Raw genomic sequence first — 11577 nt, 5'->3', positions numbered from 1 at the left:
GTTTAGAGCTCAGTCAAGAAGAGTTGACTGGGGATATAAGTTTGGGCATCACTGGCATAGACATGATACCCAAAACCACAGGATGGTATGAGATGAGTTTAGCTGGGGGAGAGACTATTCAGTGGAAGCAGAAGAGGACCCAGGACTAAGCCTTGAAGAACTCCATGAACTATGGACCTGATATCATTTTTAAAACACCAAACTTCAACCAAGAAAAACATCTGCAACCCATTTACTTGCCAAAACCCATACAGCAGTAGTCTGTTCTGTTCTTTGCTGAATGATATTAACCCCACAAATTTCACCTACATTATCATCCGTCAAAAAAACAAAAACAAATGCTAGGTGAGAGGTGTGTGTAATTGTGTGTAAGTGTATGACTTTAAATAAGACTAGGTTTTTTTAGCTTGAAAGAGAAGTTTATTATTTTTTTAATTTGACATTTTATTTTAGACAGAGGGTACATGTGGAGATTTGTTAAACGGCTATATTGCAGGATCCTGAAGTTTGGGGTATGGACCCCGCCTAGGTAGTGAGCATATTACCCAATAGGTAGTTTTTCAACCCTCACTTCTCTCCCTCCCTCCCTAGTCTAGTAGTCCCCAGTGTCTATTGTTCCCATATGTATGTCCTTGTGTGCTCAATGTTTAGCTGCCACTTTAAGTGAGAACATGCAGTATTTAGTTTTCTGTTCCTGCATTAATTTGCTTAGGATTATGGCCTCCAGCTCAATCCATGTTGCTGCAAAGGACATGATTTCATTTTTTTTTATGGCTATGTAGTATTCCATGGTGTATATGTACATTTTTCTTTGTCCAATCCACCACTTGTTTAGAATAGCCACCAAGAAAGTTAAATACCTAGGAATACAACTAACCAAGGAAGTGAAAGATCTCTTCAAGGAGATCCATTATAAAACATTGCCAAAAGACATCAGCAATGACACAAACAAATGGAAAAACATGGAGCAAACTATACTACAGGCTAATACTTCAAACTATACTACAAGGCTACAGTAACCTAAACAGCATGGTATTGGTACCAAAACAGAGATATAGACCAGTGGAACAGAACAGAGCCCTCAGAAATAATGCCACACATCTAAAACTATCTGATATTCGACAAACCTGACCAAAACAAGCAATGGGGAAAGGATTCCCTATTTAACAAATAGTGCTGGGAAAACTGGCTGGCCATAGCAGAAAACTGAAACTGGACCCCTTCCTTATACCTTATGCAAAAATTAACTCAAGATCGATTAAAAATTTAAATGTAAGACCTAAAACCATAAAAACCCTTGAAGAAAACCTACGCAATACCATTCAGGACATAGGCATGGGCAAAGACTTCATGACTAAAACACCTAAAGCAATTGCAACAAAAGTCAAAAATTGACAAATGGGATCTATTAAAACTAAAGAGCTTCTGCACAGCAAAAGAAACTATCAACAGAGTGAACAGGCAACCTACAGACTGGCAGAAAACTTTTGCAATCTATACATCTGATAAAGGGGTAATAGCCAGAATCTACAAGGAACTTAAACAAATTTACAAGAAAAAAAAAAAATCAAAAAGTGGGCAAAGAATTATGAACAGACACTTCCAAAAGAAGACATTAATGCAACCAACAAACATACGAAAAAAAGATCATCACTGGTCATTAGAGAAATGCAGATCAAAACCACAATGAGATACCATTTCTTGCCAGTTAAAATGATAATCATTAAAAAGTCAAAAAACAACAGATGCTGCAGAGGATGTGGAGAAATAGGAACGCTTTTACACTTTTGGTGGGGGTGTAAATTAGTTCAACTATTGTGGAAGACAGTGTAGCGAATCCTCAAGATTCTAGAACTAGAAATATCATTTGATTCAGCAATCTCATTACTGGGTATATACCCAAAGGATTATAAATCATTCTACTATAAAGATACATGTGGGCCGGGTGCAGTGGCTCATGCCTGTAATCCCAGCACTTTGGGAGGCCGAGGTGGGTGAATTATGAGGTTGGGAGATGGAGACCATCCTGGTCAACATGGTGAAACCCTGTCTCTACTAAAATACAAAATTGGCCGGGGTGGTGGCACTTAGCTGTATTCCTAGGTATTTCACTTCCTTTTTGGCTATTCTACATGGGATTGTGTTCTTGATTGACTCTCAGTCTGAACATCATTGGTGTATAGAAATGCTTTTTCTGCATTTATTGAAAAGATCATATGGTTTTTGCTTTTAATTCTGTTCATGTGGTGGTATATTAATTTTTGATGTGCTGCTGAATTCTGTTTGCTAGTTTTTTGTTGAATATTTTTGTGTCTATGTTTATTAGATTGGTCTGAAGTCTGCCTTTTACATTGTGATTGCCATATTTTGGTATCAGGTTAACACTGATTTCATAGAATGTGTTAGGGAGGAACTCCTCTGCCTCAATTTTTTGGAATAGGTTCAGTAGGATTGGTCCCAGCTCTTCTTTGTATATCTGGTAGAGTTTGGCTGTGACTCCTTCTGGTCCAGGGCTTTTTTAGGTTTCTCAGTTTTTTATTTCTGTTTCAATTTCAGAGCTTAATATTGGTCTATTCAATCTTCCTGATTCAATTTTTGGAGATTACATGTTTCCAGGAATTTATTCATCTTCACTAGATTTTCTAATTTGTGAGTATAGAGTTGTTCATAGTAGCCTTTAAGGATCTTTTGTATTTCTGTGTGATCACTTGTAATGTCATATTTGTCATTTTTGATTGTACCTATTTGAATATTTTCTTTTACATCTTGTTAATCTAGCTAGTGGTCTGTAAATCTTGTTTATTATTTTGAGTGACAAACTCTTGGTTTCATTGATCTTTTTATGAATTTTATATCTCAATCTTGTTCAGTTCACTAATTTTAGTTATTTCTTTTTTCTGCTACCTTTAGAGTTGGTTTTTTTTCTTTTTCTTTTTCCTAGGTGCAAAGTTAATTTATGATCTCTTTAACTTCTTGATGAAGGCATTTAGTGCTATAAACTTTCCTCTTAACACTGCCTTAGCTTCTTCCAGAGATTTTAGTAAGTTGTGTCCCTATTTAATTTCAAAGTTTTTTAAAATTTCTGCCTTAATTTCAATGTTCACCCAGGAGCTATTCAGGAGCAAGTTGTTTAATTTCCATGTATTTGTATAGTTTTGAGAGATCTTCTTAGTATTGCTTCCTATTTTTATTGCACTGTGGTCTGAGAGTATGCTGGGTATGAAATCAATTTTTTTGAGTTTATGAAGAGTTTATGAGTGAGCGTGTGGTTGATCTTAGAATATATTCTGTATACAGATTAGAAGAGTGTCCTCATCTTCTGATCTCATCTTATCTTCTGATCTCATAGTCTGTGATTGTTAGGTGGGGTGTTCTCTGGATGTCTATTAGTCCAGTTGATCAAGTGTTGAGTTTAAGTCCAGAGTTTCTTTGTGAGTTTTCTGCCTCAATAATCTGTTTAGTCCTGTCAGTGGGGTGTTGTAATCTCTCACTATTATTGTGTGGCTAAGTCTTTTCATATATTAAGAGGAACTTGTTTTATGAATCTGGGTGCTCTAATGTTGAATGTGTATATATTTAGGATAGTCTTCTTGTTGGATCGCAGCCTTTATCATTACGTAATGCCCTTCTTTGTCCCTCTTGTTATTGATTTAAAGTCTGTTTTATCTGATATAAGAATAGCAACTCCTGCTCTTTTTTGTTTTCTGTTTGCATGGTAGATCTTTCTTTACTCCTTTACTTTGAGCCTATGGGTGTCATTACGTGTGAGATGGGTCTCTTGCTTATAAGGTTTCTTCTGAGAGGGTCCACTGCTAGTTTTACAAGGTTCCCCCATATGTGACCTGACCCTCCTTTCTAGCTGCCTTTAAGACTTTTTTTCAGTGACCATGGTGAATCTGATGATCATGTGCCTTGGGGATGGTCATCTTGTATAGTTTCCAGATGGAGTTCTCTGTATTTTGTGAGTTAGTATGTAAATCTCTCTAGTGAGATTAGGGAAGTGTTCATGTACTATATCCTAATATATTTTTCAAGTTGCTTATTCTCTTCCCTTCTCTTTCAGAGATGCCAATGTGTCACAGATTTTGTCTCTTTACAGAATCCCATATTTTTCAGAGGTTTTCTCAATTTTTTCCAGTTTTTCTTTATTTTTGTCTGATTCAAAAAACCAATCTTCAAACTCTGAGATTCTTTCCTCAACTTGTTCTATTCTGCTAATAATTCCAATTGTATTATGAAATCCTTATAGTGAATTTTTTAATTATAAAAGTTCAGTTTGTTTCTTTCCTAAAATGGCTATTTTGTCTTTCCAGTCTTGGATTGTTTTACTGGATTGCTTGGATTCCTTGGATTGGGTTTCAACTTTTTTCTGAATCCCAGTGAGCTTTTTGGCATCCAGATTCTGAATTCTATGTCTGTCATTTCAGTCATTTCAGAAAAACTGTTGCTGGATAGCTAGTGGATTTCTTTGGAGGCAAGGAGACACTGTTGCTTTTTGAATTGCTGAAGTTCTTGTGCTGATTCTTTCTTGTCTGGGAAGGTTGAATGTTACTTTAGCTATGATGTAAGTTGAGTATAGTCATTTCTGTATGTTTCCAGAGGGCTAAGGCTCTGTTCAGGGTCTTTATTTGTGGCTGAATTCTTGCCCTTGGTTTCAGCAGGTGGTATATTAGCAAAATATTTTTGGTATTGTAGTTTGGACTGTGATTCAGGAGATAGTGCTTAAGGGTAATGGTTGGTAGGTAGGCACTTGGGTGTGCAGCTCTTTTGTATGTCCTCACATTTGTAGCAGTGCTCTGCAGTATGGGGTGTGCTGGGAGAGAGGTGACTCCACTACCAGGACTTTTCCTGGGCCTTAGGGGAGCTCCCTCTGATCACTGACACCATGCCCACATTTCTTTTGTTAGAAGTTCTGAGCCACAGGGATTCATCTAGCAGAGGCCATGGCAGACAGATAAGCCACACCGTTTTTCAGATTGTCACTGCAAAGGGAGGTATGTCCTGCTCCTTTGCCAGGCCAAGAACCCACACATCTTACCCTTCTTAGTGCTCTGAGAATGTGGGCTTCTCCACGACTTGAGTGCGGGCCAATGATCTTGGTTCAGCACAGCTGAACTATGCGCTGTAGTCTTGGGGAGCCAGGACTGGCTCATGGCTCCATCCTGTGGACCCTTGGGCTTGGGTTCTAGGTGCACTAAGGTATCTGAAATGCTTCCAGGCCGCAAGCAATGCACTCAGGTGGAGCAAAATACCCAGGTTGGGTAAAGAAAATGTGACACATATACAGCATGGAATACTTGCAGTCATAAAAAAGGATGAGTTCATGTCCTTTGCAGGGACATGATGAAGTTGGAAACCATCATTCTCAGCAAACTAATACAGAAAGAACAGAAAACCAAACACTGCATGTTCTCACTCATAAGTGGGAGTTGAACAATGAGAACACATGGACACAGGGAAAGGAACATTATACACTGGGGCCTGTCGGGGGTGGGGGGCTAGGGGAGGGATAGCATTAGGAGAAATGTAGATGACAGGTTGATAGGTGCAACAAACCACCGTGGCACGTGTATACCTATGTAACAAACCTGCATGTTCTGCACATGTACTCCAGAACTTAAAGTATTATAATAATAATAAAAAAAAAGAAAACTTACTGAAGATATATTTTAAATGTAACTAACATTTTGATTTTACTTTTACTTCGAAACTCAGCCACTCAGAATTAGGTTAATTTTAATTCCTGCTTCACGTCCATTCACTTATTATTTATTCAGATATAGCCGTTTTGATTTATTTGCTCATTACTAATTATTTATTTTAACAATGGAATAAAGATTCCATTATTTGGGTAGTGACACAAAGCCACTGCACAAAACAAAAGCTAGGACTCTATCAACAGCCCATATCAAGACTTCTATTTCTCCCAACATTCCATCCTTCTCTTTCCTCTCACCCAAAAGGTGCATCCCTAAGAATCTTATGTTTATTGTTTCTCTTATCTCATTTTATTGTAATTATTTTTGTAAAGAATATACAAACATATATCTAGTACTGTTCTTTTAATTGTATAAAACTGTCAGGCTCTGTATAATTTTTGGAACTTCTGTCCTTTAACATTGTATTGCTAAAATTAATTTATATTGTTGCTTGAAACTATGTTGCACTAATTTTGACTCCTATATAATATTAAATTAGTGAATATATTACAGTTTATTTTATACTGTTTTGGATATTTGGATTGGTTCAAGGTTTTGTTAATATGAATAGTGTCACTATAAACATTTTTTACGTATCTTCTGTTGTACATGTGTAAAAATTTCTCTTAGTTTTATACCTTACTATGGAAGTGCTAGAGTTTACAAATATTCAATTTTAGTGAAAAAAAAGTCAAATTTTTCCAAAGTGGTTGCTCTAATCTGTAACATGTAAAAGAGCCAATAGATTCACATTTGGTATTATAAGATTTTTAGGCATTTGGAATCCAGTGAGGGTAAAATGGTTCTGTATTATTATCTTAATAAATATTATTTAAAAATAGAAACTTTCCTCCATTTCTAATTTGGTCAGATCAACTGTATATTTAAAACTAATTACAAAACTATTTATGTCCTACTTTGAGCTACTTCTTTCTAACTCTTGTGTCATTCCATGATATGGTCACAGTCATGGTCAGTACTCTGATATACAGTCATTATGGCCAATGTGTTCTCTGCTATAATCCCACTTCCCTAGACAGAATGTCAGAGAGTGAGATCATGTATTTACTGTAAGCTTTCCAGCCATTCATTCTTTCTTACTATAGACATCTCATCTCATCCCAAATGATTTTTAAAGATATCTAAGAAATTTCCATTGACTACTTAAGTTTGAAAAAGATTTTATTAAAAGTACTGTGCTACATGGACACATTTACAAACACAGTCATAAGAGTGCAATGGTCTGTGGAGAGCTGGCCCAAGTTACTAAGTATTTTTTAAAATCCATTCAATTCGATTGCTGGATTTTCATGTTTCTTTCTTATAAGACATTAAGTTACCTAATATAAATGCAAAGTCACATTTAAGGTGATTCTCAGACATCTGAAGAGAAGAACTGATGAATGTTCTTTAAATCAGGAAATAGAAAAGGCAGGAGAGAAATCCTAGTGCAAAGCTCTACCTCAGCGAAAGCAAGGTAAGTATGATGATGACTCATGGGTTTACTGTTGTTTGTTAAGATACAAGGAATTTCCTGGAGGAAAAAAAAGTGAGAATTATGGTAAACATAAGATGGAAGCATACAGATGTGATCCTGAAACCTTCCCTCCCACCCCTCATTAACCTGAATGCAGTACAACAAAGTGAGTTTATTTGCCTTCTTCATGGAATGACAACTTTCATTCTGATTAAAGATATTTAAAAGCATCAGCCATCTCTAAGAGAGCTTAGCTGAAACTCTTTATGTATTTCTGATTGCAACGTATTTGGCCATTATGAACCAAGATAGATGATATATTTCCTAAACTGATACTGAATTGTCTAAGTTGCTAACAAGAAATCCTTTCATAACAGTACAGTTTTTAACCTTTACTTTCCTTATTCCTCTTTAATTCCTTGCTACTTCCCATTGAGTTGAAATGTTTATATTAAAACAAAACACCCACTGGAATTCTGAAGAAATTGGCTCACCCATCTTTCAAACTACAAGATATTTTTTGACAGTATACAATATTCATTATAATGGAATAAACATTTTCATATCTTAAGGATGTTGAACTCTAATTTTCCTTAAAGGGGATATTTACAACTTACTATTATAAATGCTGCCACTCAATCATAGGAGAAAATGATACTAAAATAGTTCAAGGCTAAAATCACACATAGGGCAGTTGTTCTCGAATATTTATAAGGCCACAACTCACTTATGCATAACCTATAAACTTGAAGAATTTATAAACCAATATAGTGGCAAGGAAAGCTAACAACCGAACAGTAAGATCTATGGCCATTATTTTTCATTTAGTCCTAGAAATACATTTCCTTTCTTTAATGAATCAATATGGTCCATTTCAAAGAGAAACAAGTGGAAGTGAAAAACACCAAATTATAGTTGACCACTTCTAAAGCAAGTGCTGATGGAAGAAGCAAAATTTCCCATTTAAAATACCCAAACAACTCCAAATTCTTTAACTCGCAGTTAGCACGCCTGAAATCTCTTGACATAATAGAGAAGCAGAGACCCAAAGAGAGATATGCGGTTAAATAGTGCTGCCTCTGGTGGCGAAAGGAGATGCTAAGTTGTTTCACAAGGTTATTTTTCTCTCACAGGCGCAGGCCTCCCGAACATTGGAGCCGTCTACGAATTATGCTGACGGTAACTCCACAGCTCCGGACAGAAACACAATAGACGGGCGTGGTCTTACAATCATAAGCCAGTTCCTTTCTCCAGTCCTTCCTGCCTATGTTCGCCTACGTGTTATGGGTTCTGCGGTCCTGATGAAACTCCCTGAACGGAGAAAAACCACACACTTCATCCCAGTGGCGAGTTTCTCCTCTTGCTCTAAGCAGGGTGTTTGACCTTCTAGTCGACTGTGTCCTCTGTGCCCCGGCGCCAGCTGTGTTCCTGACCCCAGAATAAATCAGGGCTGCACGGGGCCTGGCAGCGCTCCGCACACATTTCCTGTCGCGGCCTAAGGGAAGCTGTTGGCCGCTGGGCCCGCGGGGGGATTCTTGGCAGCTGGGGGGTCCGTCGGGAGCGAGGGCGGAGGGGAAGGGAGGGGGAATCGGGTTGGGGAAGCCAGCTGTAGAGGGCGGTGACCGCGCTCCAGAGACTGCTCCGCGTCCTCGAGCGGGACAGATCCAAGTTGGGAGCAGCTCTGCGTGCGGGGCCTCAGAGAATGAGGCCAGCGTTCGCCCTGTGCCTCCTCTGGCAGGCGCTCTGGCTCGGGCGGGGCGGCGGCGAACACCCCACTGCTGACCGTGCTGGCTGCTCGGCCTCCGGGGCCTGCTACAGCCTGCACCACGCTACCATGAAGCGACAGGCGGCCGAGGAGGCCTGCAACCTGCGAGGTGGGGCGCTCAGCACCGTGCGTGGGGGCGCCGAGCTGCGAGCTGTTCTCGCGCTCCTGCGGGCAGGCCCAGGGCCTGGAGGGGGCTCCAAAGACCTGCTGTTCTGGGTCGCACTGGAGCGCGGGCGTTCCCACTGCACCCTGGAGAACGAGCCTTTGCGGGGTTTCTCCTGGCTTTCCTCCGACGCCGGCGGGTTCGAAAGCGACACGCTGCAGTGGGTGGAGGAGCCCCAACGCTCCTGCACCGCGCGGAGATGCGCGGTACTCCAGGCCACCGGTGGGGTCGAACCCGCAGGCTGGAAGGAGATGCGATGCCACCTGCGCGCCAACGGCTACCTGTGCAAGTACCAGTTTGAGGTCTTGTGTCCTGCGCCGCGCCCCGGGGCCGCCTCTAACTTGAGCTATCGCGCGCCCTTCCAGCTGTACAGCGCCGCTCTGGACTTCAGTCCACCTGGGACCAAGGTGAGTGCGCTCTGCGGGGGACAGCTTTCGATCTCAGTTACTTGCATCGCGGACGAAATCGGCGCTCGCTGGGACAAACTATCCTCAGGGGATGTGTTGTGTCCCTGCCCCGGGAGGTACCTCCGTGCTGGCAAGTGCGCAGAGCTTCCTAACTGCCTAGACGACTTGGGAGGCTTTGCATGCGAATGTGCTACCGGCTTCGAGCTGGGGAAGGACGGCCGCTCTTGCGTGACCAGTGGGGAAGGACAGCCGACCCTTGGGGGAACCAGGGTGTCCACTAGGCTCCCGCCGGCCACTGCAACCACCCCCGTGCAGCAGAGAACGTGGTCAATCAGCGTCGACGAGAAGCCGGGAGAGATACCACTTGTCCCTGAACAAGACAATTCAGTAACATCTATTCCTGAGATTCCGCGGTGGGGATCACAGAGCACGATGTCTACCCTTCAAATGTCCCTTCAAGCCGAGTCAAAGGCCACCATCACCCCATCAGGGAGCGTGATTTCGAAGTTTAATTCTACGACTTCCTCTGCCACTCCTCAGGTTTTTGACACCTCCTCCGCCGTGGTCTTCATATTTGTGAGCACAGCAGTAGTACTGTTGGTGATCTTGACCATGACAGTGCTGGGGCTTGTCAAGCTCTGCTTTCACAAGAGCCCCTCTTCCCAGCCAAGGAAGGAGTCTATGGGCCCGCCGGGCCTGGAGGGTGATCCTGAGCCCGCTGCTTTGGGCTCCAGTTCTGCACATTGCACAAACAATGGGGTGAAGGTCGGGGACTGTGGTCTGCGGGACAGAGCAGAGGGTGCCTTGCTGGCGGAGTCCTCTCTTGGCTCTGGTGATGCGTAGGGAAACAGGGGACATGGGAACTCATGTGAACAGTTTTTCACTTTTGATGAAACAGGGAACCAAGAGGAACTTACTTGTGTGACTGACGATTTCTGAAGAAATCCCCCTTCCTCTAAATTCCCTCTAATCCACGGAGGAGCTAAATCAGAACTCACACTCCTTCCCTGAAGATAGAGGAAGTGGAAGTGCCTTTAGGATGGTGATATTGGGGGACCAGGTAGTGCTGGGGAGAGATATTTTCTTATGTTTATTCTGGAGGATTTGGAGAAGTGATTGAACTTTTCAAGACATTGGAAACAAATAGAACACAATATAATTTACATTAAAGAATAATTTCTACCAAAATGGAAAGGAAATCTTCTATGTTGTTCAGGCTGGGAGTATATTGGTTTGAAATCCCAGGGGAAAAAAATAAAAATAAAAAAAAAATAAGGATTGTCGATAACCCAGACTCAAATATCACTGGCTTCCTCCGGGAGTAATTAGGAACAGCTGAGGGCATGCTGGGCGTAAGCAGCAAGAGTGCATTCTGCTTTTAGATTGAGGGAAAGATCCTTACCTTCCTGGAAGGAGACACAGATCTTTAAGAACTTGTAACTTTTCCCTTGGTTCTTTTATCCTTTGTTTTCAAAGTCACTGCTACTGGTGTGCTTTGCTATAAATCTAAAGTGTAGTGTTGCCAGAATTGCTGGCTCTAGAAGCAAATTATGGTTGACCAACAATTCAAGTGTTTACTTTATGTCCTTGCCCAAGGAAACACATGATTTGCTTTTTCCCCTTCCAATGTTTGTGCTTTCCAGTGTAATGACCTCCCCAAGCAAATAGCCCCCTCCTAAGCATCAAAGTGCTCATCCTCATCTTCAATTATGGTGATGTTAATTCTCAATTAAAACGTTAATGCTAAGTATTGATTTGCAATCTTCTGGTTGCATCAAAGAAAAAGTAAGCTGGGTTTCCTCCAAAGTTGCTAGGTTCTTGTGCATTTTAAACCCATGGAAAACTTGAATACCAAGCCATTTTCTTTTTCTCTTGATAAGAATTTGTGCAATAACAATACTTGTTCATCTTGCAATGATGATAATTTTACAAGTGTTTACATGGGCAAAGGCATGGTAAACAGTTCACCATAAGAAATAATAGTATAAGAAATAAGTGACGAATTTTTCAAAACCTATCATCTTGTTATAACTGGGGAGTGTGAGAAAGTAATCTAAATGAAGCAC

General features: G+C 40.9%; 1 protein-coding gene across 1 annotated transcript; it reads left to right on the top strand.

The window, feature by feature from the left end:
• Positions 1–8505: 8505 nt before the first annotated feature.
• Positions 8506–10799, top strand: CLEC14A (C-type lectin domain containing 14A). The gene has a single exon (XM_017895452.1). It carries the CDS (start codon positions 8879–8881, stop codon positions 10352–10354), a length of 1476 nt encoding a protein of 491 aa, XP_017750941.1. The 5' UTR covers positions 8506–8878; the 3' UTR covers positions 10355–10799.
• The last annotated feature ends 778 nt before the right edge of the window (positions 10800–11577 follow it).

Source organism: Rhinopithecus bieti, unplaced genomic scaffold, assembly GCF_001698545.2.
Source record: "Rhinopithecus bieti isolate Rb0 unplaced genomic scaffold, ASM169854v2 scaffold_1306, whole genome shotgun sequence".
Classification (NCBI taxonomy): Eukaryota; Metazoa; Chordata; class Mammalia; order Primates; family Cercopithecidae; genus Rhinopithecus; species Rhinopithecus bieti.
The sequence above is the reverse complement of the archived record's forward strand: the minus strand, read 5'-3'. Positions and strand labels throughout refer to the sequence as shown.